The following is a 26121-nucleotide window of genomic DNA, read 5'->3' as shown; positions in this document are numbered from 1 at the left end:
CAGCTACAGTAGTTTGGTTCGAGTCATAAGCTTAGCAGTTACGCTTTACCAGGTAGCTTTTGCTATGCGTCAGGCACTCTGTCCGTATTTATACGGGTACCCTTCCTTTTTCATGTGCTTTGTCTGGTTTGAATTGATTGCTTATTTTTCTTTTGTCTGATAGTGCCTTTCTCTTTGTTATAGGTGTTTACGTCACTCTAAGCTGAAAATGCATTATTGTACTGTGTCATGCATTGTTTGTCGCATTCTGGAAAAAAAAAGAGCCAAATAATAGACTGCATATGATAGAAGATGTTTTGAACGAGAGTTTAGCGAAAATTTTTCTCCGTTTGAAAATCTTTGCGGACGCCTCTTTCGTACATTACATTCTGCACAGAAATTAGAGTCATCTTAGATTTAAAAATCTAGTCAATTGCCATGCTTCATTTCTGACTCTATCACTATTAGACATAAGAATAATTTGGTTATAAACATGACATGATATGTATATTCTTCCGTGTTTGCTGTTGTCTCACTCTAGTTTTGTAGTTTATTAGGCAGACAGGATTTAAATGAGATAGCAGCAAACATGAAAGAATACATGGCAGAATGTTTATATTCATATTATTCTTATGGTGAAGAGAATACTGCATGTGATTCACAATTCATAAAAGTTTCTATTTGCAACCATCTCTTCTCACAGGTAGGAAAAAATTCAGAACGTAGAGTTGGCCATATTGACAAACATCCCAAACAGTCTTGCCAGTCGGATTTGCATAGTACATTGAAATGCTGCCACATTTGAAGATGAACAATACAGAATTTGTATTTACTTCGTTGGATAATGTATGAAAATGCAATGGTCGACACTAGGGGCGGAGAAAAAAGCTCGTCTTCCACCTTTTTTTAAATTTATTTACTGACGCAGAGGTTTTGGCTCCAGTATTTATCTTTGTGCCTGCAAAGCATGCCTGTGTAGCGCTACATATATTTGATGGCAGAAGTTAGTTGTGGCGGCACCTACCAACATTTTTCAGAACTTCCGCTTACTTTGCACTCGATTCTAAGCCGCAGGCAGTTTTTTGGATTACAAAAACCGGAAAAAAAGTGCGGCTTAGATTCGAGTAAATATGGTATATACTCCTTCCACCTTTCTGCTTTCCCTTGTTTGCTTAGAACTGGGTTTCCATCTGAGCTCTTGATATTCATGCAAGTGGTTCTCTTTTCTCCAAAGGTCTCTTTAATTTTCCTGTAGGCAGTATCTATCTTACCCCTAGTGAGACAAGCCTCTACATCCTTGCATTTGTCCTCTAGCCATCCCTGCTTAGCCATTTTGCACTTCCTGTCGATTTTATTTTTGAGACGTTTGTATTCCTTTTTGCCTGCTTCATTTACTGCATTTTTATATTTTCTCCTTTCATCAATTAAATTCAATATTTCTTCTGTTACCCACGGATTTCAACTAGCCCTCGTCTTTTTACCTACTTGATCCTCTGCTGCCTTCACTACTTCATCCCTCAAAGCTACCCATTCTTCTTCTACTGTATTTCTTTCCCCCATTCCTGTCAATTGTTCGCTTATGCCCTCCTTGAAACTCTGTACAACCTCTGGTTCTTTCAGTTTATCCAGGTCCCATCTCCTTAAATTTCCACCTTTTTGCAGTTTCTTCAGCTTTAATCTACAGTTCATAACCAATAGATTGTGGTCTGAGTCCACATCTGGCCCTGGAAATGTCTTACAATTTAAAACCTGGTTGCTAAATCTCTGTCTTACCATAATATAAGCTATCTGAAACCTTCCAGTATCTCCAGGGTTCTTCCACGTATAAAACCTTCTTTCATGATTCTTGAACCAAGTGTTAGCTATGATTAAGTTATGCTCTGTGCAGAATTCTACCAGGCGGCTTCCTCTTTCATTTCTTACCCCCAATCCATATTCACCTACTACGTTTCCTTCTTTTCCTTTTCCTACTGTCGAATTCCAGTCATCCATGACTATTAAATTTTTGTCTCCCTTCACTACCTGAATAATTTCTTTTATCTCATCATACATTTCATCAATTTCTTCATCATCTGCAGAACTAGTTGGCATATAAACTTTTACTACTGTAGTAGGCGTGTGCTTCGTGTCTATCTTGGCCACAATAATGCGTTCACTATGCTGTTTGTAGTAGCTTACCCGCACTCCTATTTTCCTATTCATTATTAAAGCTACTCCTGCATTACACCTATTTGATTTTGTATTTATAGCCCTGTATTCACCTAACCAAAAGTCTTGTTCCTCCTGCCACCGAACTTCACTAATTCCCACTATATCTAACTTTAACCTATCCATTTCCCTTTTTAAATTTTCTAACCTACCTGCCTGATTAAGGGATGTGACATTCCATGCTCCAATCCGTAGAACGCCAGTTTTCTTTCTCCTGATAATGATGTCCTCTTGAGTAGTCCCCGCCCGCAGATCCGAATGGGGGACTATTTTACCTCCGGAATATTTTACCCAAGAGGACGCCATCATCATTTAATCATACAGTAAAGCTACCAGAGCCAATTTTTGAGTTTCAGCTCATTCTGGATGTGAGATTGTTAGGTTGAAACTTCACTTTAGTTACAGCCATGTGGTGATCAGAATGACTTATTCCAAAAGAACACTGCATTGAACTTTACAGACATTGCACTATTGTATTTTGTGCCAAAGCCAAGGTATTCTGACAAGAAAACTATATCAGTCCCTCCCTATGCAGGAATCACATGAATCTGCAAGCGCTGTGGGAAAAAGATGTTGGGACATGTAAGTTTGAATCTGTCTGTGAAGCATACTTCGATAACCGAAGCGGCTTAGGCAACCTCTCACGTAAAGCGGAAAATCCAGGTTCGCATTGCAGTGTGGCACAGATTTTTGTTTGTTTCCAGTAAATTGTGTAGATGTGGAGGTACTGTATTCACAATTTTTAAATATGATTCAGGATTTATTATGGCTATAAATCCTCAGCAGTGTTTGTTTCTTTGGACATGCATGCATGTGAAGTCCAGTACTGAATTTATTATACTTCTTCAGACTGCAAATACAGTGCCACATTGTAGTGATTTTTTAAGGAATGGAGCAGTTAGTTTCCCTATTTAAATTCTATACTTCCTTGATTCAGTTGATTTTCATCAGTGTATCTTGTTTCTTGTAGTACTGTAATGTGGATGTTGAGTTTATCTATTGCACCTGTTAGGTGCTTCAGTTTCCCAATCTTCGCTTCAGTTTACCACTCTTGAGAAGCATATTGATGTTCAGTGTACCAACAAAGTATTTGTGTATTGGGCAAAGATGTTAGACACACTTTCACACATTTTCATATTGTGTTCTCAGTCCCCAAAATCCGGAGACTGGATCACCTAGTGTGTTTTTTGAAATAAAGGGTAGTTGCTTATTTGCAAATATTTCCAACATTCATTGAAGATAATAGGGAGATCAATCTGAGCTGGGGTTGCCACAATTGTCTTCCACAAAACTGGGATAAATGCTTATTAGCAATTAATTATAGTGCACTTTCAGTAAATAAGGAATTGAAAAATACACTGTCCAGTCATATTAATGTGACAATAATCTGTGATTGGTGTCAGCGTGCAGTAACCTCTCGTGGACGCCAAGTGGCAGCACTAGCAGGGGATGTGAAAAATAGTGGAGTCATCGTTGTAACACAGGAATGGAGCAATTTACCTGACTTCCAAATAGTGTGATCATTGGCTTTCAGGCCATGTTAGTAAACTGTTCGCATGCTACCATGGTTAAAGTATACCACAGATGGCAAAATGACGCTATCCAAAACTGGCGCCAAGGCAACTGTGGTGGACCTGGCCCATAGATGACAGGGGTCAACTACAGCTGCAGAGATGTGTACAGGCAAATAGATATGCAGCTATTGAGCAGCTGACTGCCCTTATGAATCAATGGGCTACCAGCAGTGTTTCCTCAATAACCGTACTCTGAACTTTGCCGCGTGTGGGCCTCTGCAGCAGGCACCTGGCTTATGCACCCATTCTGACTACTGTTTATTGGGGATGAAGTCAGGAATTTGCACACTAATATCACAACAGGGCATCCAGTGAGTGGTGACAGATTGTCTTTTCAGGTCAATCGTGTTTTATGCTGAATAAGGCAGATGGCCGCTGGCATGTAGTGTTAAACGACTGAAAGTAAACACTTTACAACAAACGTGAGAAGGGTCCAGGCTGGAGGAAGGAGCATCATGGTCTGGAGATGTTTCTGTGGCATTCCCTGAGTGATCTACATCTACATCCATATTCCACAAAGCCATCTGACGGTGTGTGGCGGAGGGTACATTGAGTACCTCTATCGGTTCTCCCTTCTATTCCAGTCTCGTATTGTTCGTGGAAAGGAGGATTGTCGGTATGCCTGTGTGTGGGCTCTAATCTCTCTGATTTTATTCTCATGGTCTCTTTGCGAGATATATGTAGGAAGGAGCAATGTACTGCTTGACTCCTCGGTGAAGGTATGTTCTCGAAACTTCAACAAAAGCCCGTACCGAGCTACTGAGCGTCTCTCCTGCAGAGTCTTCCACTGGAGTTTATCTATCATCTCCGTAATGCTTTAGCGATTACTAAATGATCCTGTAACGAAGCATGCTGCTCTCCGTTGAATCTTCTCTCTCTCTTCTATCACCATATCTGGTATGGATACCACACTGCTGAGCAGTATTCAAGCAGTGGGCGAACAAGTGTACTGTAACCTACTTCCTTTGTTTTCGGATTGCATTTCCTTAGGATTCTTCCAATGAATCTCAGTCTGGCATATGCTTTACCGATGATCAACTTTATATGATCATTCCATTTTAAATCACTCCTAATGCATACTCCCAGATAATTTATGGAATTAACTGCTTCCAGTTTCTGACCTGCTATATTGTAGCTAAATGATAAGGGATCTTTCTTTCTATGTATTCGCAGCACATTACACTTGTCTACATTGAGATTCAATTGTCATTCCCTGCACCATGCGTCAATTCACTGCATTTCAGTACAATTTTCCATTGTTAACAACCTCTCGATATACCACAGCATCATCCGCAAAAAGCCTCAGTGAACTTCCGATGTCATCCACAAGGTCATTTATGTATATTGTGAATAGCAACGGTCCTATGACACTCCCCTGCGGCACACCTGAAATCACTCTTACTTCAGAAGACTTCTCTCCATTGAGAATGACATGCTGCGTTCTGTTATCTAGGAACTCTTCAATCCAATCACACGATTGGTCTGATAGTCCTTATGCTCTTACTTTGTTCATTAAACGACTGTGGGGAACTGTGTCGAACGCCTTGCGGAAGTCAAGAAACACGGCATCTACCTGGGATCCAGTGTCTATGGCCCTCTGAGTCTCGTGGACGAATAGCACGACCTGGGTTTCACACGTTTGCCTTTTTCAAAAGCCATGCTGATTCCTACATAGTAGATTTCTGGTCTCCAGAAACTGATCTTGTCATTCTAGAAGGTGCAACGGATCAACACAAGCATGCATATGTTCTTGGGGATGATGTCAATCCCTGCATGCAGTTAGTTTTTCCTCAGCCAGATGGCATCTACCAGCAGGACAGTGCAACATGTCGCACAGCTCACAGTGCACCTGTATGTTTTGAGGACCGCCAGGATCAATGTAACCTCCCCTGGTCACTAAACTCTCCAGATTTAAACCCAATCAAGAACCTGTGGGATCGCCTCGGTCAGGCTATTTGCACCATGGATCTTCAGCCGAGAAACCTAGTGCAGCTGCCCACAGCATTAGAGCCGCCATGGCTCCACATCCCTGTCGATGACTTCCGAACCTCATTGCCTCTCTTTCTGCACATCTCGCAGTGATCTGTGTTGTGAAAGGTGGGTATTCAAGCTTTTGACAGGTGATCACATTAATGTGACTGGACCATGTATTTGGCATAGTTTCCATGTGAAATGCTTTTATAGAGTCGAAGTATTTCAACATTTCATCACTAGAGATAAATCTACAGGATTCAGAAAAACTGACATTTACCATATTATATTGGACGTCAAGAATTGCCTTAATTTATGCCAAATTTAACTCATTTCTGTCCTCAGTCCAGTGGCATTCATTACAAAGAACACTCTCTCTACACCAGCATTGTGACCAGTAAGAGAGAAATAAAACTGGACTATTTTCAGAAGCTCTTCAAACACACACTTTTGAAGAATAGTACTCACGTTTTGCTAGCTAACAAACTTGTTAATTCTGCACTCTTTCTTAAAAGATTCCAATTTTGTGACCTGATCAAACAAAATACAGTTCACTAGTTTACTTACTTCAACAGTGAGGTAAAATATAATTGATACTTTTTGAATCTCGACCATTCAAATTGATCAGATTTTCAAGGAATTGGATTAGGATTTAAATTTTATTTCTTTGATATCTTTGTAAAGGGATTACTTTTTGAAAACCAGGACCTTTACTCAGACAGGTGGAATGTTATTTACTCCACTGAAATCTGGTACAATTCCAGTTTCCCAGTATGTATGGCAACCCTAATGAAAGTCAACCTCAGTGTTATGAATAAGCTATTAAGTCTCAAATATTTCCCTGTAAATTTTTTTCTGGCCTTTCATTTTTGACTTCTTTGTACACCACCATCTTCCTTTATCTGGACTTTGATCATCCGTACGTATTTTTGGAAATGTACGTTAGTGACAGAATTAAGTTTCACAATCTTATCTTTACAAAAACAAACTAACAACAAATTTACTTGGCTAAGATATTAGGATTTACTGATTGCATTTTTTATATCAAAAACTTAATGGCATTGCTTTACTTCTTTTGATAGGTTTTGTTCATATTCTTTTCAAGGAAAAATGGATTTATTAAGTGTGCCTTGTGACTACATTACATTTTTTATTTCATATTGTTTTCAAATAAAAATGCCTAGAAAATGGTTGAGTCTTTCTGAATACACTAGAACGGCTAAAAGACTGTGGACTATGCATTCTCAAGAATTCAGTTAAGAATGGGACGCGAGCCCTGCTGTGGCGCGAGAACTTTAGTAACTACATAGGTTTCTGCAACCAGTGTCAAGATGATGATTAAAATTCTTCTGGGTGTGATGTCAAATCATTGTGTAAAGTACTGTGATTATAAATTTAAAAACAAAGTTTCGACAATTTTACAATGGCCTCTCTCAGGGTAAGACTTCGTTGGGTTGAGGGCAGCTGACTCTGTTTACTGCAGATGGTTGGTGCCAATATGTCACATTTTTTAAAATTCAATTGGCCCTAGAATATAATAGGCTAGTCATAGCAGAAGGGGGAAGGTAAGAAAGAAGCCATTGGGGAGCTAGCCAGCTTGTCGGTGATTGGCAACAGTCTGCAAGTCAGTGCACGGCTTCTGGTCGGCACGATTTCTTTCTCATGTGTGTGGAGATGCACTGACAGATTCCCTGTAGCTGTTTGATAGGCTGTCACATCCATGCCCAATGAGGCTTCTGTTTCATGACTGTTCATGGCCTGTTCCAACTGGGATAGCTGGCAACCAGGATGCTGGATGTTTGCAGCTGCCCTCTTTATTGATGTTGTGAGTCTGCTTAATAATTTCAGCCATCTCCCAAATTTTTGTTTGGTATGTCCATGACCCATTTGCCAGCACACGGGCTTCCTGAGGCAATGTAGGCTGTCCAGTCATGGCAGTGTTCTCCCATCGCTGATTTATTATGCTGTACTAATTGCACATGGTATTCGTGGTCTTCTAACTTTGTAATAACTGGTGTCCCTGTCTCTGTTAGGTAGGCAGCTCTGCACTCACAACCTATTTTATATATTCCTGCAGTACTTAGTTTATTGACGGCATCGTTGGTGGAACCTGGCATGTTGCCGGCCGCGGTAGCCGTGCGGTTCTAGGTGCTACAGTCCGGAACTGCAGGACTGCTACGGTCGCAGGTTCGAATCCTGCCTCGGGCGTGGATGTGTGTGATGTCCTTAGGTTAGTTAGGTTTAAGTAGTTCTAAGTTCTAGATGACTGATGACTTAAGATGTTAAGTCCCATAGTGCTCAGAGCCATTTGAACCTAACATGTTGTGGATCCTGTGGCTGCTGCAGAAAATCGGTTAGAAACCTTGGTGACAGAGGACATTGCGTAGTCATTCACTGATGACCTTCATATATGGTAAGTGCAAAAACAGAAGCTTCTCTGCCTTGCCCTATTCACTTGTTTTATTTTGTTTGGCCCTGGTCACATGGACCAATCAAAGTGAAGCGATCCAATGAAAGTTGCTTCACCTGCCCTATGATTGAGAAGTTCAAGATCATTTTTAAAAAGATTTCACCTTGCACTGTATGGTGGGCATTTTTATTTGTAAGTGCATGACAGTTTTTCAGTTTTGAGACATTAGTGTTAATTTGAATATCTCTGCACTGGGTTAAGTTAAAACATTGCAGTTGACTGACTGTTTTTAGAAAGCCTCCTCTACAACACTGTTTATTACTCAAAATACCCTAAATTCAAAAATAACCAGTCAAAATTACATACAAAGTTTGGAATTGAAAATTTAGAAAATCCATTTTTAGACCCAAAAATAACAACCAAGGAGTGATTTATCAGAATATATTTTTTATCTAGTTGGATATCATAAACTACTAGCCTTATATAGAGCAAGAACACTAACAAATGTTTCCTTAATTTTTTATAAATTTTTGAAATTTTGTAGATCTTTATTTTTTGTAAAGATTGGGGCTAGTTATCTCTGGTGGGACTGAAAATAAAAATTTGATTTTTGCATATTTTGTACACCTATTTGATAGCAAAGCAATGTAAAAATTTCAACATTGGTATTTGACAGTGAACAGAGGTATGAATTTTTGAAAATGAGGAAATGATTCACATTACACTATTACATTATTTTGTACACCTATTTTGTTGCCTATTTAAATGATTTATTGTTTCATTGCAATAAAATTTAGTTGTAGCCTATATTTAGTTAACACCTATTGTCCTATGTGCAGTTAGTATTATTTATTTTAATAACAAAATATTAAACAATAAGAGCTTTTGATTTAGATCCATGTTTAAAAATTCCCCATTTACATCTAGATTTATTCCTAATTAAGTAGCGCATTATTACAATTAAAAATGATAAAAGTAAAATAATAAATGTGTGAAATTTCTCTATTGTTGAGAAGGCTACAGTTTTGTGCCTGAGTTTAGCCTTCAAGAGAGATGTGTACTGTAGCTCAGTGGACAGAGCAACAAGTCTGTACAAGTGCCCAGTAGTCAGTGATAAGTCTGTACATGAACTGTGCACTCACTGCATTTGCTGGGTTTGGCACTGTTGTAGTCTGTCTGTTCAGAAACCTCTGTTATAGTGGATGTACATACTTCATTGAGAGTGTAGAGTATTTTATGTGCTTTTACATGAGTGTAATTTTTAGTTAACTAAAATAATTTTAAAGTCTAATAATAAATAAATTTGGAAGATTAATTGGAATGCAAGAACGTGTGTAAACATCAGTCTGTTGGACAGATAGTAAGTGAAGTGTGTTACAAAAAAGTTTACAGTTCAGTTTCAAAAAACTTAAAAAATTTTAATGATTTTGATGAAGGTAGTCAAACTTGGTTTAAATTATGAGTAAGCTTGTATCATCAGTGTGAGAGTATCATGAGAAAAAATATATTCTGAAGTACAATCAAATTTTTGGAAAACAATGCTCGCATTCACTCAAAGTTCATAAAAAGCCAGTTATTAAAGGTTTGAGGATATAAAACTTGGGTTTGAGAGAAATAAAACTTGAACATTTGTCTTTGTCAAGTGTGAGGAAAAGGGTTTCCCAAGTGAAATTTAATGTGAAAGCTTAGGGTTGCCACAAGTTCTAGATATCTGGGAATTTCAAACATGTCAGGGAAATTTGAAAAAAGCACTGGAAAATCTTGGTTTTGTCTCAGTAGATGAACTGGTTTGTTTACTGAGATGTACATCGTCACTAGCTGGGGACAGCCGAGTATTTACACCACTTCCCTACTACCTCATTCCTACTGCTTCTCCATTCCTACCACTCCCCTCAGCTTGTAGTCAGTGATGCCACCACTTCTTGCCACTAGCCTAGCAGCTGCCGATGAGAGGCAGGTAGGCATGAGGTGTGGCTTATTTGGACATGATTCTCAGAGATTGTTGATGCAGTGACCAAAGAAGGTGGTCACGTGTCCATGAAGATGTGTTTGAGTGAGTGTGTGAATGTGTGTGTGTGCTCTAATTTTCTGACAAATACTATAGCCAAAAATTTAGTTGTGGAAGTGTGATTGTCTTTTCTACATGCCTGTCTGCGGCTCATTGATCATCTTTACAGTGAGTTGTTACCTATCCTCATTAGTATTGATTCTCAGAGTATTTGCGCAAATTATCTGTTGCGCGGATTGATCACCACAGTCTCATTTCATTGACATGGTGCCTGTGACACATGATTAGATGGCCCACAAGTGGATTTCTGTGATGGGACAAGACCGCAGGCCATTTCTGGGGTATCTCTAATGGATCAGGCCTGCCTATATGAAGCCCGTCATTTCCCACTAATGTGCAGGCGCTGCCAATAGGCTCTAGTTTCACCGATATGTCTGCTGGCTGGGTTTGTCTGTGTGTGGCGTAATGTGGTGGATTTTCGTGGTTTATCCCAGGACCCAGGACTGCGGCGCTCCTCGGCAGGCCAGAGACCACGGGCGATGGATTTCAGGAATTGCAACTGTCTCACCACAAGTACATTGTAGAGAGTAATGTTTTATAGACATTCTATTTATTGTAGTACATTTTTTCACTTCACAAGTAGTTTATATATTAGAAAGTATGGACAATTAGAAGAAAAAATTGTGGTGGTCACTGCCAGTTTGTACGCTATGTGCTCACATATTTCTCAAAAGAAAAATCACACAATACCTGTAAAATAATAAGACATAACACAGTGACTAAGAACTGACAATAACAAACATAGCAGAACCAACATTTTATTGGCAGTCACATATAGTGTTGGTCTACACAACTCTTCCCTGCCTTATATTCTTTCAAGAGACCTACTTTTTCTGAGATTATTTATGAAAACACTGAAGGTATTTTTAATCTGTCTTGCGACCCCAAGGAAATGCGTATTTTTGTCACCAAATGTGTGATTTTTTTTAACAAAACAATGACAGTGGTGTTAATGAAACACACATACTATTTGGCTTGCTTTCTCCATCTAAAAACATTTCATTTGAAAAGATGTTAGTACTTAAGATTTTTGCTCATACTGGGGACAAATACAGAAGTCCTTACATGTTTTTGAGATATCAAAATTTGTCAGGGGAAAAAATCTGAAACTTGCCTAGAAATCAGGGAAATATCAGGTAATTTCATTTCTGGAAACTTGAGGCAATCCTGAAGCTAGAAATATTCCCTGTGCCCAAATTGTTACTCAAAAATATTTATCATAAATCTAGAGCCAGAATCATGTAACCTTATTAATGTCATATTTCTAATGAGGAAGCCATTAGCAAACAGGATTTTTCTTGTTTTAATTTAGATGTATGTCCTGCTTTGAGGGGGTTGTTTGGGGGGAAGAGACCAAACTGTGAGGTCATCGGCCTCATCAGAGTAGGGAAGGAAGTTGGCCATTCCCTTGAACCGTCATCCTCCCGAATGAGAGTCCATTGTGCCAACAACTGCACCACCTCACTCAGTCCTGCTTTGAAAATAAGTAAATTGAGTAGTGGATAAAGAAAAGCTGCTATTGAAAGTGAGAAACAATGGATTTCAGACAAAATTAGAAAAGACTTAAAATCATGCTTTAATAAAGCTGATACCAACGCTATTTCTAACAAAGAAGGAAACGTTCTTCCAAAATCATCTGACACTGAATATTTGAGCTTAATTAAGAAATTAAAAAGTAAGTGTCCAGTGACACTTAAAGGGGGAAAAGTTAAAATTTTAAGTTTACTCCCACTCTCATGGTCAAGAGAAAAAAAAATAGTTCATGATTTCAAAATTTCTGATCATTTGGTTAAACTGACTCGAATATTAGTGAATGTGCAAGGCATTCTACTAGTTTTTGGAAAGAAGAAAGAAGTAGGTATAAGTGAAGAAACAATTGAAAATATCCTGTAGTTTTTTGAAGGCAACGAAACAACAGTATGTGCAAAGATAGAAAAAGAGTTGATATAAATGGAGTTAAAGCAACAAAGCAGAAATGACAAGTGCTGTCAAATTTAAATGAAGTTAATGCAGCTTGTAAAAAATGCTCATTTTGAATACAAATTTGGAAGGTTAACATTTTGTGACCTTTGCCCTACGTGTTGTAATTTGGATGGCTCCTCAAGAACACATTCCATATGTGTTTGTTTTACATCATCAAAATGTCGAACTGATAACTGTGGGAGCAAAATACAGTCATGTTAATGACAGAGAGTTATTAGATTTAATGGCCTGTGACTCTAACAATTATGACTGCATGATGAGTTTGTGTGTTGAATGCCCTAGTAAAGAAACTGCTCTCGAATTTTTTAACAAATCTGGGGAGGAAATGCCTGACAGTGTTACCTTCAAACACTGAATCACAAGTGACAGGGCTGAGATAATAACAGTGGTTAAACCTCAGGAAGAGTACTTTCAATCTTTAATTGATAACTTAGAATATCTCAAAAGTCCCCACTATGTTTCTGAAATCAAGTTTTTGAAGAGCGAAAGAGCACAACTTTATGAAACTGAATGCATAGTGCTAGCTGATTTTGCAGAAAACTTTACATTTGTGGTTCAGGATTATGTGCAAGGGTACCCCTAGATTAGTGACCAGGCAACAACGCATCCATTTGTTCTGTACTTCAAAAATGCTAGGCAACCACTTGGAGGGCAACACTATGGTTCACCCTGTGTTTCAAAAGCATGTAACAAATTACATAAAAGAAAAATTGCTTAAGGTTGAGAAGCTCATATACTTTTCAGATGGAAGTGGTTTTCAATACAAGAAGAAAAAGAATTTTTCATATCTTTGCAACCAAAAAGTAGAGCTCAGGTTGGAGGCTGAATGGCATTTTTTTGCTTCTTGCCATGGTAAAAATGCATGCAATCGAGTAAAAAGTACAACAAACCTGAAGTGAGCAAAGTCTGCCAACAAAGAATGACCAAAGACCAAATTCTTATAATAGAGGAAATGCATGCCTTTTTCAAGGATAATATTAAAGGCATCACCTATTTTCTCATCACGAGAGAGCTAGTTCTTCATATCAAAACAATACTTCAAAACAGATTTGAAAACGGTATAGCAATGAAGGAACAAGGCAGTTCCACAAATGCCTTGGCATAGTAGAAAACTTAGTTCGATACTATGTAATATCAGAAACCGAAATTTAGAAGGATCACTGTGTCAGTAAAGTTACACCTCTGTTTTTAACACTGAATGACATAATGGAATGTGTGTGTGATGGACAGTGCTGGCTTGCACCGGTTGAAAGAATAAGTTTGGAAAACAATGATGTTTTTTGTGCATTTTTACCACCCTGCTGGCACAAGAACATCATTCAATAAATCTACTAGTGATAAAGTTTGGATACCAATGAAAAATGTATTAAGGAAGCTTTCATTGCTTGAACTTACCACATAAATTGGATGGTCTTATTCTATATCACAAAATCTGTCTGAACAAATAAGTGTTATTAACAGTCATCTCTAGGATTAGGAAGCATCGAATCTCAAAAGTATGTTAGCAGTAAATATTCATTTTAAATTTGTCAAGGTAATATAAATGTTTAGTTCAGTATTTTTTTGAGTTTTTGCATATATTTCAGTACCTTAACAGCAGTAATAATTGATTACATGTAGCCAGTATCACACACGAATTAGCCAACAGCCATAAGATCACGTGCATTGTAGTGTGAATGATTTCCAATTTTCAAAAATTCATATCTTTGTTCACAGTCCAATATCAATGTTGAAATTTGTGCAGTACTTTTCTATCATATAGGTGTACAAAATAAGCAAAACTCAAATTTTTATATTCAGTTTCACTATAGATAGATAGCCCCAAACTTTACAAAAAATAAAGTTTTTCAAAATTTCAAAATTAAGGAAACATTTGTTAGTGTTCTTGCTCTGTATAAGGCTAGTAATTTATGATATCTACTTAGAGAGGGAAAAAAAACTCTCATAAATCACTCCTTGGTTGTTAGTTTAGGGTCTAAAAAGTGGATTTTCTAAATTTTCAGTACCAAACTTCGGAGGTCTTTTGATAGGTTATTTTGAATTTAGAGTGTTTTGGGTAACAGTGTTGTAGAGAAGACTTTTATAAAAACAGTCACATCAATTGCAATGTGTAACTTAACTCAGTGCGAAGATATTCAAATTAATGCTAATGTTGCCAAATTGAAAAACCGTTGTGTGCTTACAAATATAAATGGCCACTATTGGTAAGAATGCAAGGTAATTTTTTTAAAAACTGTTTTGAACTTCTCAATTATAGGGTAATCACATATAAAAAAGTCAGATTATTTAAAAATGGTCAAGTAACCAATTTAATTTTTATTGGATCACTTCACTTGAATTGACTACATGTGGTATAGCTCCCTCAGTTCTTTTTTGAAGTTGAAGTTGTTACTGACGCTTAACTGATATGCACAGGCAGTCATTGTGTGCAGAACTGAATACTTCTGAGCTGGGTTATGGTGGCTGTCTGTGTGGAGATACCGACTTGTGTGGGTTTGCTTCTGGTACACTTTATGCTCCAGTGTACCATCCGCAGTTCAGTATACCTCTAGGTCCAAAAATGGTAACACACCTTTGTTTTCAGTTTTGTGGATGACCTGTATATTCTTATGCAGTCTGATTAAATTCTGAAGGAGGCTTCTCAACTCCTACCTCCCAGTGTGGCCAGATAACGAATGTGTCATCTATATAGCATAGCCAGCAACAGGGGACGTTGCTCAAAATCTTCTGTGAAGATGTCTATAGTGACCAGGGAGAGTGAAGAGCCGATTGGCATTCCATCTTTGATGATAAGTGTAAGTAATCTCATTTACCAGATGGGTTAACAACACCAAAGAAGAATTGGGGGAACTAGGCCACATGTTTCACACCAGTGGTCGTGACACCAACAATATAATAATATAATAGAGGGAAACATTCCATGTGGGAAAAATATATCTAAAAACAAAGATGATGTGACTTACCAAACGAAAGCGCTGGCACGTCGATAGACACACAAACATACACACAAAATTCAAGCTTTCGCAACAAACTGTTGCCTCATCAGGAAAGAGGGAAGGAGAGGGAAAGACGAAAGGATGTGGGTTTTAAGAGAGAGGGTAAGGAGTCATTCCAATCCCGGGAGCGGAAAGACTTACCTTAGAGGGAAAAAAGGACGGGTAGACACTCGCGCGCACACACACACACACACACACACACACACACACACACACACACACACACACACACATATCCATCCACACATATACAGACACAAGCAGACTTAAATATGTCTGCTTGTGTCTGTATATGTGTGGATGGATATGTGTGCGTGTGCGAGTGTATACCCGTCCTTTTTTCCCCCTAAGGTAAGTCTTTCCGCACTCGGGATTGGAATGACTCCTTACCCTCTCCCTTAAAACCCACATCCTTTCGTCTTTCCCTCTCCTTCCGTCTTTCCTGATGAGGCAACAATATAATAAAGGTGACAAAGGCCAGCCAAACCAACACAAGAGAACAGGGAAAGGAAGAGAATCTTTCACCATTGCACTTACCATATGTGAGGAACATCAATCAATGGGTAGGTAATAGCCTCTGCCAATGAGGTTTCTAACCAATTATTCGCAGCAGTCACAGGATCCACAACATCCAGTCACAGGATCCACAAGGATGCAATCAGGAAAGTAAATACTGCAGTAGCATATGAACTATGTCGAGAGTGCAGAGCGCATACATAGGGGAGACAAGGAGACCAGTTAGCACACAAATAGCAGAACATGAATGCTTAGTGTGTTTAGCACAGCATAATAAATTTATGATAGCGGAACACCACAGTGGTTATGAACAGCCTATCTTGTTCCAGAAAGCCTGTGTGCTGGCAAAAGAGTCATGGACACACCAATGAAAAATTTGAGAGACGGGTACAAACTTCCTGCATCCTGGCTGCTGGCTATCACAGACGAATGGGCCACGATTGGTTACGAGGCAGAGGATTCATTGGGCACAAACACTGTCATGAGCTCTGACGAGGTGGCTAGCCCACCAGTAGCTTCTTTCCTGCCCTCCCCCTTCCATCATAACTAGCCTATTATATTCTAGGGCCAGTAAAGTTTCAAAAATATAACGTATTGACACTGATTGTCTGCAATAAATGGTCAGCTTTCCTCCACCAAAACAAGTCTTGTCCTGAGGAAATTCATTGTAATATGGTCAAAACTTTGGCTTTAAGTTTATAATTCAAGTATTTTTACAATGACACAGTACAAAACCCAGAAGAATTTTAGTCATTAACCTTTTACTCACTGTTTGTAAACTCCTTCCAAAAGCAAGACACTGCCGAGCTCTGGTTCGAGTGTCATGCCTCGTATCACTCCTCAGAACCCTCATAGAAGCTTAATGTGACTTCTCTATAACCTCTAATGTAATACCATAGAAGCAGAAATGTTGATGGAAGTAGTACAGGTGAACGAGGTTTTGTATCCCTAACCATTTACCATTTTGTTTTGAAGTGTACTATTCCCAGTGAGCTTATGTTTTGCCTTGATGGTAAACAAAGCATAAGGCCAAATGCTGCATGTTGTGGTTGTGAACCATAGTGTCAGTTCCTTTTCGCATGGCCAGCTCTATGTGGCTCTCTCCCGTGTTAGGGAAGCAAACAAGTCCTTCGTTCGTATCCCCAAACATATTACTTCAAACATTGCATACAGAGAAGCTTTATAAGTTAAAATGTAATTCCACACATATGAAGTCTTGGGCACAGCTATAAATAAATGCCGGGTTTATTAGTTAGTTGGGAAACAACATTTGTTTTCATGCAAAAAGATGTCAGCTGATATGAGGCTACCCCTCCCTTCTCTATTCCTTTCCCTCTCTCTTCTTAGAAATTTCAGTTACACGGTGAATAATACAATAAAACTAAATATACAAGCCTTAGAAAGGTAAATCAAAATGCAATTATGTGGTGAAGTATACAGAAATAAATACATCAGCCCTTTAAATTAACAATAAGATTTCCAACTATGTGAAAGAACAGCTTTACTTACTTACACACACACACACACACACACACACACAAACCTCAAACTTAACAGTTGCAATTTAATTCCAGCTTCTAAAACAAGTGCCACTAATAATTTACAAATATCTAAATTCTTCATAAACAAGATGATTAATTCATGAGAAGTAAGTGTTTGATGCATGCGAATTGGTTCCATATTCAACCAGTTGGATTTCCCTGTGTATTGAGGTCAGCTGGAGATGATGTGATCAATGTCCTCAAGCTCCCCACTGTCGCAATATGTCAGTTGTATGAGGTCGAGTCTGTAAAGGTGTTCTCAGTGGCAGCCTTGGTTGAATTTCAACCTGGGAATGATTCTCCCAAACCGTCTCGCAGTACCTATGTCAGGCGAGTTGCAGTTCAGAACCACTTAAGCAGCATACCAATGCACCTTTGGTAAATGCTGGTGGATTCACTTTTACCGGGTGTCCTGGAGTAAATCTTCAGTCTTTCATGCCCTTTTTCAGTGCTTTCTGGCCAAGCCTGTAACCATAGCAATGAGATCTTCCACGGGAATGCATTGCCCTTCTACATGAGTAGTCATCATGTCCTTAGCCAATAGCTTATTTTTTTATTCCCCTACAATCCCACCATGACCCTTGATCCACGCAGTTCGATACAACCCATTACAGCAGCAGCTATTTGCTATGTAAGGTAATATCTCCTTTTTCTCCTTACTAATTGAGTAACTGCTTTCACCGTGGAGAGCAAGTCCATGAATTTGACAAGATGGTCAGCAGGTATAATCACATGAAAATGTAGTGCTCTGTCAGTGGCTGGGAGTACAGTCATGTAAATTGGCACCACTTTTGGTAGACGAATTAGTTCACTCTTGTTATTTTTAATATCAAAATAGACTCAGCTGATGGAGTCTTGTGTTTAGATGTATTGATATACACCCACAACACTTGCCCATTGTTCAAGAAGTCTTTCTAAATATTTGTTATTGATTATTGGGTTCTCAGAGTAGGCCAAATTAATGCATAAGTGTAGCATGTGGTTGATAAATTGATACTCTTGCTCGAAGCAAGTTAAAAGTCATATTCTTTGACTGAGGTGCCGGTCGTTGCTTAGTTATGAAAATGACTCCACAAGCAGCTGTGGTGATTTATGTAGCCAGTAATGAGTAATGGTCAATGTAGCGTAATGCTGCCAAGTTGCAAATTTTGTTTTTCAGCACATCGTCAAAGGATTGGTGTTTCAGAGCAAATATTCCACTGAGGTATTGTCTCCATTATGACCAGAATGCTTCCATTGTTTCAGCTAAGAGTAGTATTGTGAATACTTGTTATTTTAAATTTTATAAAAAAAGATACTGATCATTCCGTATCTTAGCAACTCTCATGTTATTTGGGTCGATAGATAAAAACAATAATAACAACAATAAAATAATAAACTACTGGCCTACTTAATTCAATCAAAAATTAATGTAGGCAAATTCCTTTGGTTCATTCACATTAAGGCCCAATGTACAGAGTTATTCTAAATAATGGACCCATTTTCAAAACTTCATATTTATTAAAGTACAAAATCAAAACGAACAAGCTTTACACCAATGAAAAGAGGAAGTTTCAAAGGTTTTTTTTTCCTGATGTTTGGTATCAATTTAATAAATTTAATAATTGTTAATAATTTGTAATTAATTAGTTTTTAATAATTATTTAATAATTAGAAATATTATGAATGTTCAATGTGACCACTGTTGGCTGCATGGCAAACATCGACGCGGTAGCCCAACTCGTCCCATACATGCAAAAGCATATCTGTTGTTACTGAGTGCATGGCAGAAATGATCCGGTTCCGCAGATCGTTCAGAGTGGTTGATAGAGGCGGAACATGAACAGCTTTCTTCACATAACCCCATAAGAAATAGCCGCAGGGTGTAAGATCAGGAGATCTCGGTGGCCAGAAGCGCAGAGCCAGGTCCTGAAGTCCTCTGCGACCGATCCACCACTGAGGAAGGGAGTCATTCATAAACCTCGTACATCATAGAGCCAATGGGGTAAAGCTCCATCCTGTTGGAAAATTAAGTCCTGGGAATCTTCCATAACTCGAGGGAACAGCCATTGTTCCAAGATGTTCAGGTACTTGATTGCCATCACAGTTCTTTCCGAAAGAGATGTGGCACAGAACACATTGATCTTTGGTGAGTCTTTTTCATGTTGCAATGCTGAATGTGGATTTTCCAAACCCCATATGTGAACATTGTGACTGTTGACTTTTCCACGAAAGTGGAATGTCGCTTCATCGCTAACAATTACATGGTATAGAAATGTGTCATAATAACCACAAAATGCTAGATGCTTCTCTTTGTCATTGGGGTTGAAAGCCTGCACAAGTTATAATCGCTAGGGCTTGTACAGCAAACACCATCTCAGAACTTTCCATACAGTTGGTTGGGGTATTCAAAGTTCTCGACTGGCTCTATTGGTAGACATACTGGAACTGCACACAAAACTTTCTTGAATCAGTCGGACATCATCCTCTGACACACAGCTGTCAGCCTTTGCTTTTTTCCTTTGCACACACTCCCAGTCTGTTTAAATTGTTTAAATCAATGGCTAATGCTTTTGCAAGTTGGTGGTTGAATACCGAATTTGGTATGAAATGCCCGCTGCATTGCAATTTGCCACTCACTTTTCATGAACTGAAGAAAGCAGAAAACCTTCTGCTCCACAATTATCGTCTCACTCACAACTGACAGTGAAACAGAATGACGACCCTATTGCCATGCGAACTCTACCGGCTGCTTCTGAAACCATCACCCACTGCCACCCTCCAAAACTTTGAAACTTCCTCTTTTCATTGGTATAAAGCTTATTCATTTTGGATTTGTACTTGAATACATCTTAGTGAACACTAAGATGAAAATCTACAACACGGTAATAAGCCCAGCAGTAATGTATGGTTCAGAAACATAGAGCATGGCTAAGCGAGAAAAGGAAAAACTATTAATATGTGAAAGAAGAGTAATGAGGAAGATATGGGTACCAGTTTTAGATACTGGAGAATAGAGGAGGAGGAAAAACGAGGAAATCTACCTTCTGATGTGACAACCAACTATCCTACAGAAGATAAAGAGCAAAAGAATGCAATGGGTGGGCCATGTAGCCCGTATGATAGATGGAAGACAGGCGAAGGTGGTACTAGAGGGGAAACCAAACGCCCCGTTGGATGACCAAGGCAGTGCTGAACGGACAACCTGGTGAAGGACCTTGCAGTCCTGGAGATTGAAGACACCTGGCGGAACCAGGCACAAATCAGGAAGGAATGGAGGCAGTTTGTGGAAGTAGTGCGTGGTCTGCAGGGCCTGTGATCGCTGGATATCTTCTTGAATACATATTAATTTTTGAAAATGGGTCCATCATTTAGAATAACCCTGTACTTCAGTCTGGGTGTAAATGATTAAAAGTATGTTGCACAGTACTCTGGTTGTTAAGATAAGTGACCTTGTACTGCAGTACAGCTGTTAGACAGATCCCAGACATCAATGAATAGTGTTACGGAACAAAATGTATGTATGAATGAATGAATGAATGAATGGGCTTCTGCTCCATATTGAGATATTGCCATGCTTGCATTGTTTCTCGTTGTGAACATTTTAAGCATCTCATGTGGTAATGGTGTAACACATAACCCACTTGCAGCGCATTGTATGACTTACATTCTTGGGAATACTCTGCCTTGTTTTTATCCCATGATTCAACCCTCACCCTTCCCACAAGTTTATTATACTATTCAAAAACACCGTGCAATGAGCATGTTACTGGGAGACCATGTTCCAGCTGTTGACATGTAGCATCGCTTGTGTAGAGGACCGAATTAAACCACGTATTCATGTTGTTAATTTTCTATCAGTAAATATCCTGGTGTCCTACAAACATGTACTCTCTTTTTCAACAGATGTATGAGAACATGTCACTGCACGCTGTTTCAAATATGCGAGAACGCATCAGGAACTGGCCTGGTCGTTTGCCTGCATCACTTGCTAGTCAGGTATGATTCACTGTCAGTCATTCATTTCTAAAGCATTAAGCATTAAGTTGGTTTGCAGCTATGTGCAACGTATTCAATCCTGCTTGATTGGACATTGACACCAAAATTTTGTAATGCAAAAATGAAATTGCTTTTTAGTCATTATGATTTCTGCTGCATTTATAATTGTAACTACCATCCATTCTGATGATACCATAACTGTTGCAGCCTTTCTTTCTTATTTTGTTTTTAGCTGCCACTCATTTGTATAGTCTTTATATCCTGGTAAATGATTTAACTTTATTGCATATGTCCATCAGAAAAAATTTCAGAGGTGGATCAGAAAAACATACAGTTGACGGTGAAAGCAATGACATTTTGGAAATAATGCAAAATACAATGCATAAGGTGATGTTTTAGCAGAAATATTTAAAGCTACACAAAAAAGTAACACAAAAGGAACTTTTATAGCTGTTTACAGAATGTATGTGAAAGAAGACACTGCTCTAAAATTGAACAGATCTGTAATTGCCCTACTTCACAAGAAAGGAGATGGATAAGGCATCAGAACTGTAAGGACCATTACTTGGAGAAAGAGGAAAACAAATCAGTGGATCTGGGAAAATGCTGTAATGGAAAATTCAATTATAACCATAATGGAAAATAAATGGAAGTTGGCAATGCATGTAGACATGTAAATGGACAGTAGATGAATCAAAGAGTGGTTTACTGGTCTCCAAGATGTACCATGCCCCAAAAGTAGTGACTCATTTTCATAAAAACAATGTAATCAATGCTTCTTTCAAAGGCCTTTGAGATTCTCTTGGTAGAAGAAAGAATAGCCAATGTTTTCTGGAAACTTGGTAAAATGTTCATGGAGTTGTGTGAGATGTACTGTCAAAGATGGAAAAGAGCCACCAATGAGGACCAGTATTGGGCTGTTTGTTAACAAATTCAGATAATGAGGAAGTGAGTTTAATGAGGAACATCCTGGATGATGATTAATATCTGATTATGCTCTCAGAGCAGCGAGGAGACCAGTGAAAGTGCCCACGTTCTTTTGTTTGTCAGCTGAGCCATAAGCTGAACATTCCACAATCCACTGTCAGGTGTACTCTTGATTTTATGGTGAAGAAAATGGCATATTGCATCATCTGGAGGATGAAGATTGTGCTACCCATATTGAAATGTATGTTGATTTTTTGGAGATCTAGAAAATGAAAACTTATTAGATAACCTGCTCAGACAAGACCACATTCACACATGTGATTTTTTATTTTCAGCTGCTGGACAACAATCCTCATGAGGCAGAAGAGTAGGAGAGAAAGACCCACCAATTAAATGTATGGCAAGGGATGACCAAGACTAAGGTTTATGGACTTTTTTTTAATAGAGCACACAAACATAAACGAGAACTGTCTATCTTCATTTAGTGCACATCTACAAACTGCAATCATAACACCAGCAGCATCGAGAAATCTTTAAAGGTACTACAGATGGTAGAGAAAGGCATATCAATGGACACTCAAAAAGAAATTGAAATCTGTAGCACCTTCAAAGAACAACCACAATATATATTCAAGGAACAAACAAACAAACCTCAGAAATAAAAATTTTCTCAATTGTTTTAGGCACTTGTTCTAATATAATATAAGTACACTCTTTTGGTTTCGGCCTGTCATAATACTTTGATGTGGATATTACATTGTTATTTCTGCCTAACATAAATCGCTATATCTAAATCTGAGTGTCAACAAACTACAGAATTATATAAAATGTATTTGTAGTTGCGAATATGGACAACCATCAGTTGTATAATGGAGTGACAACAATGCCAGACTGGTACCGTATTTACTCAAATCCAAGCCGCACTTTTTTTCCAGTTTTTGTAATCCAAAAAACCGCCTGCGGCTTAGAATCGAGTGCAATCCAGTTTTTGTAATCCAAAAAACCGCCTGCGGCTTAGAATCGAGTGCAAAGTAAGCGGAAGTTCTGAAAAATGTTGGTAGGTGCCGCCACAACTAACTTCTGCCATCAAATATATGTAGCGCTACACAGGCATGTTTTGCAGGCACAATGATAAGTACTGGCGCAAAAACCTCTGCGTCAGTAAATAAATTAAAAAAAAAAAGGTGGAAGACGAGCTTTTTTCTCCGCCCCGAGTTTCAATCACTGCATTTTCATACATTATCCAACGAAGTAAATACAAATTCTGTATTGTTCATCTTCAAATGTAGTAGCATTTCAATGTACTGCGAAGATCCAACTGGCAAGACTGTTTGGGATGTTTGTCAATATGGCCAACTCTACGTTCTGAATTTTTTCCTACCTGTGAGAAGAGATGGTTGCTAATAGGAACTTTTTGAATTGTGAATCACATGCAATATTCTCTTCACCATAAGAATAATATGAATATAAACATTTTGCCATGTATTCTTTCGTGTTTGCTGCTATCTCATTTAAATCCTGTCTGCCTAATAAACTACGAAACTAGAGTGAGACAACAGCAAACACGGAAGAATATACATATCATGTCATGTTTATAACCGAATTATTCTTATGCCTAATAGTAATGCAGTCAGAAATGAAGCACGGAAATTGACTAGATTTTTAAATCTAAAGCCCGGTCCACACGCAACGATCTGTCTGCGCAGACATGCAAAAGATCGCTGCAAATGTGGTGTGTTCACACGACACAAACCCCAATCTACTACTCGCCCGCCATCTGTCGGTGTAGATAAGAAATATCCGTGGCAAGCGACTACGCTCCCCGTAAACGTCCAAAATTTAATTCAGTTATTTTGAAATATAGAAATGGAGGAAGTTCTGTTGTGGTCTGTGTTCGCAACTTGTGTTGCAAAAAACATTCAGACCAACTGCAGGAAACAGAGAAGGTGGTCAAAATGGTGTAGACAGTGGCTGCTAAAGTGAAAGCAGTTTTCTCACGTACATTTACTGCGAGAGTTGCAGGGCGAACCTGTTTTGTTTTACATTACCTCGTGTTCCATTTCCTGGCACATTGACACTCCAATTTCATCTTCAGTTGTACTCCTGCTTGGTCTTGGCGTTTCTTGATCACTAAGAAAGCCAAGCAGATCAAAATACCATAACGTTGGCTGGTATACTTGATCTACTCTTACACCAGATCTTCTAGATTTCTGAACTTTGGATTACTCTTTTCGGTAAACAGTTCGCTGACAGACTTAATTTACTTGACTTGCCTTCATGAACTCATCCTTCAGGACAGCGTAAATAGCTTCACATGTGTTGGGTATTATTTTACTCAACGCTTGTTTCGATATGTTGTTGTTGTTGTTGTTGTGGTCTTCAGTCCTGAGACTGGTTTGATGCAGCTCTCCATGCTACTCTATCCTGTGCAAGCTTCTTCATCTCCCAGTACCTACTGCAACCTACATCCTTCTGAATCTGCTTAGTGTATGCATCTCTTGGTCTCCCCCTACGATTTTTACCCTCCACGCTGCCCTCCAATACTAAATTGGTGATCCCTTGATGCCTCAGAACATGTCCTACCAACCGATCCCTTCTTCTGGTCAAGTTGTGCCACAAACTCCTCTTCTCCCCAATCCTGTTCAGTACCTCCTCATTAGTTATGTGATCTACCCATCTAATCTTCAGCATTCTTCTGTAGCACCACATTTCGAAAGCTTCTATTCTCTTCTTGTCCAAACTATTTATCGTCCATGTTTCACTTCCATACATGGCTACACTCCATACAAATACTTTCAGAAAAGACTTCCTGACACTTAAATCTATACTCGATGTTAACAAATTTCTCTTCTTCAGAAACGCTTTCCTTGCCATTGCCAGTCTACATTTTATATCCTCTCTACTTCGACCATCATCAGTTATTTTGCTCCCCAAATAGCAAAACTCCTTTACTACTTTAAGTGTCTCATTTCCTAATCTAATACCCTCAACATCACCCGACTTAATTCGACTACATTCCATTATCCTCGTTTTGCTTTTGTTGATGTTCATCTTATATCCTCCCTTCAAGACACCATCCATTCCATTCAAGTGCTCTTCCAAGTCCTTTGCTGTCTCTGACAGAATTACAATGTCATCGGCGAACCTCAAAGTTTTTATTTCTTCTCCATGGATTTTAATACCTACTCCGAATTTTTCTTTTGTTTCCTTTACTGCTTGCTCAATATACAGATTGAATAACATCGGGGAGAGGCTACAACCCTGTCTTACTCCCTTCCCAACCACTGCTTCCCTTTCATGCCCCTCGACTCTTATAACTGCCATCTGGTTTCTGTACAAATTGTAAATAGCCTTTCGCTCCCTGTATTTTACCCCTGCCACCTTCAGAATTTGAAAGAGAGTATTCCAGTTAATGTTGTCAAAAGCTTTCTCTAAGTCTACAAATGCTAGAAACGTAGGTTTGCCTTTTTTTTATCTTTCCTCTAAGATAAGTCATAAGGTTAGTATTGCCTCACGTGTTCCAACATTTCTACGGAATCCAAACTGATCTTCCCCGAGGTCGGCTTCTACTAGTTTTTCCATTCGTCTGTAAAGAATTCGTGTTAGTATTTTGCAGCTGTGGCTTATTAAACTGATTGTTCGGTAATTCTCACATCTGTCAACACCTGCTTTCTTTGGGATTGAAATTATTATATTCTTCTTGAAGTCTGAGGGTATTTCGCCTGTTTCATACATCTTGCTCACCAGATGGTAGAGTTTTGTCAGGACTGGCTCTCCCAAGGCCGTCAGTAGTTCCAATGGAATGTTGTCTACTCCGGGGGCCTTGTTTCGACTCAGGTCTTTCAGTGCTCTGTCAAACTCTTCACGCAGTATCGTATCTCCCATTTCATCTTCATCTACATCCTCTTCCATTTCCATAATATTGTCCTCAAGTACATCGCCCTTGTATAGACCCTCTATATACTCCTTC

General features: G+C 38.8%; 1 protein-coding gene across 1 annotated transcript in view; it reads left to right on the top strand.

Annotated features, from left to right (window-relative positions):
- The window catches only part of LOC126209982 (uncharacterized), a 113257-nt gene that overhangs the window by 15303 nt on the left and 71833 nt on the right, over nt 1–26121 (top strand). Inside the window, exon 3 of the mRNA XM_049939092.1 lies at nt 21132–21224. Coding sequence (XP_049795049.1) covers nt 21132–21224 — 93 coding nt within the window. The remainder of the gene's footprint in view (nt 1–21131; nt 21225–26121) is intronic.

The sequence above is a fragment of the Schistocerca nitens genome, chromosome 10 (genome assembly GCF_023898315.1).
Source record: "Schistocerca nitens isolate TAMUIC-IGC-003100 chromosome 10, iqSchNite1.1, whole genome shotgun sequence".
NCBI lineage: Eukaryota > Metazoa > Arthropoda > Insecta > Orthoptera > Acrididae > Schistocerca > Schistocerca nitens.
This window is presented reverse-complemented; position numbering and strand designations above follow the sequence as displayed.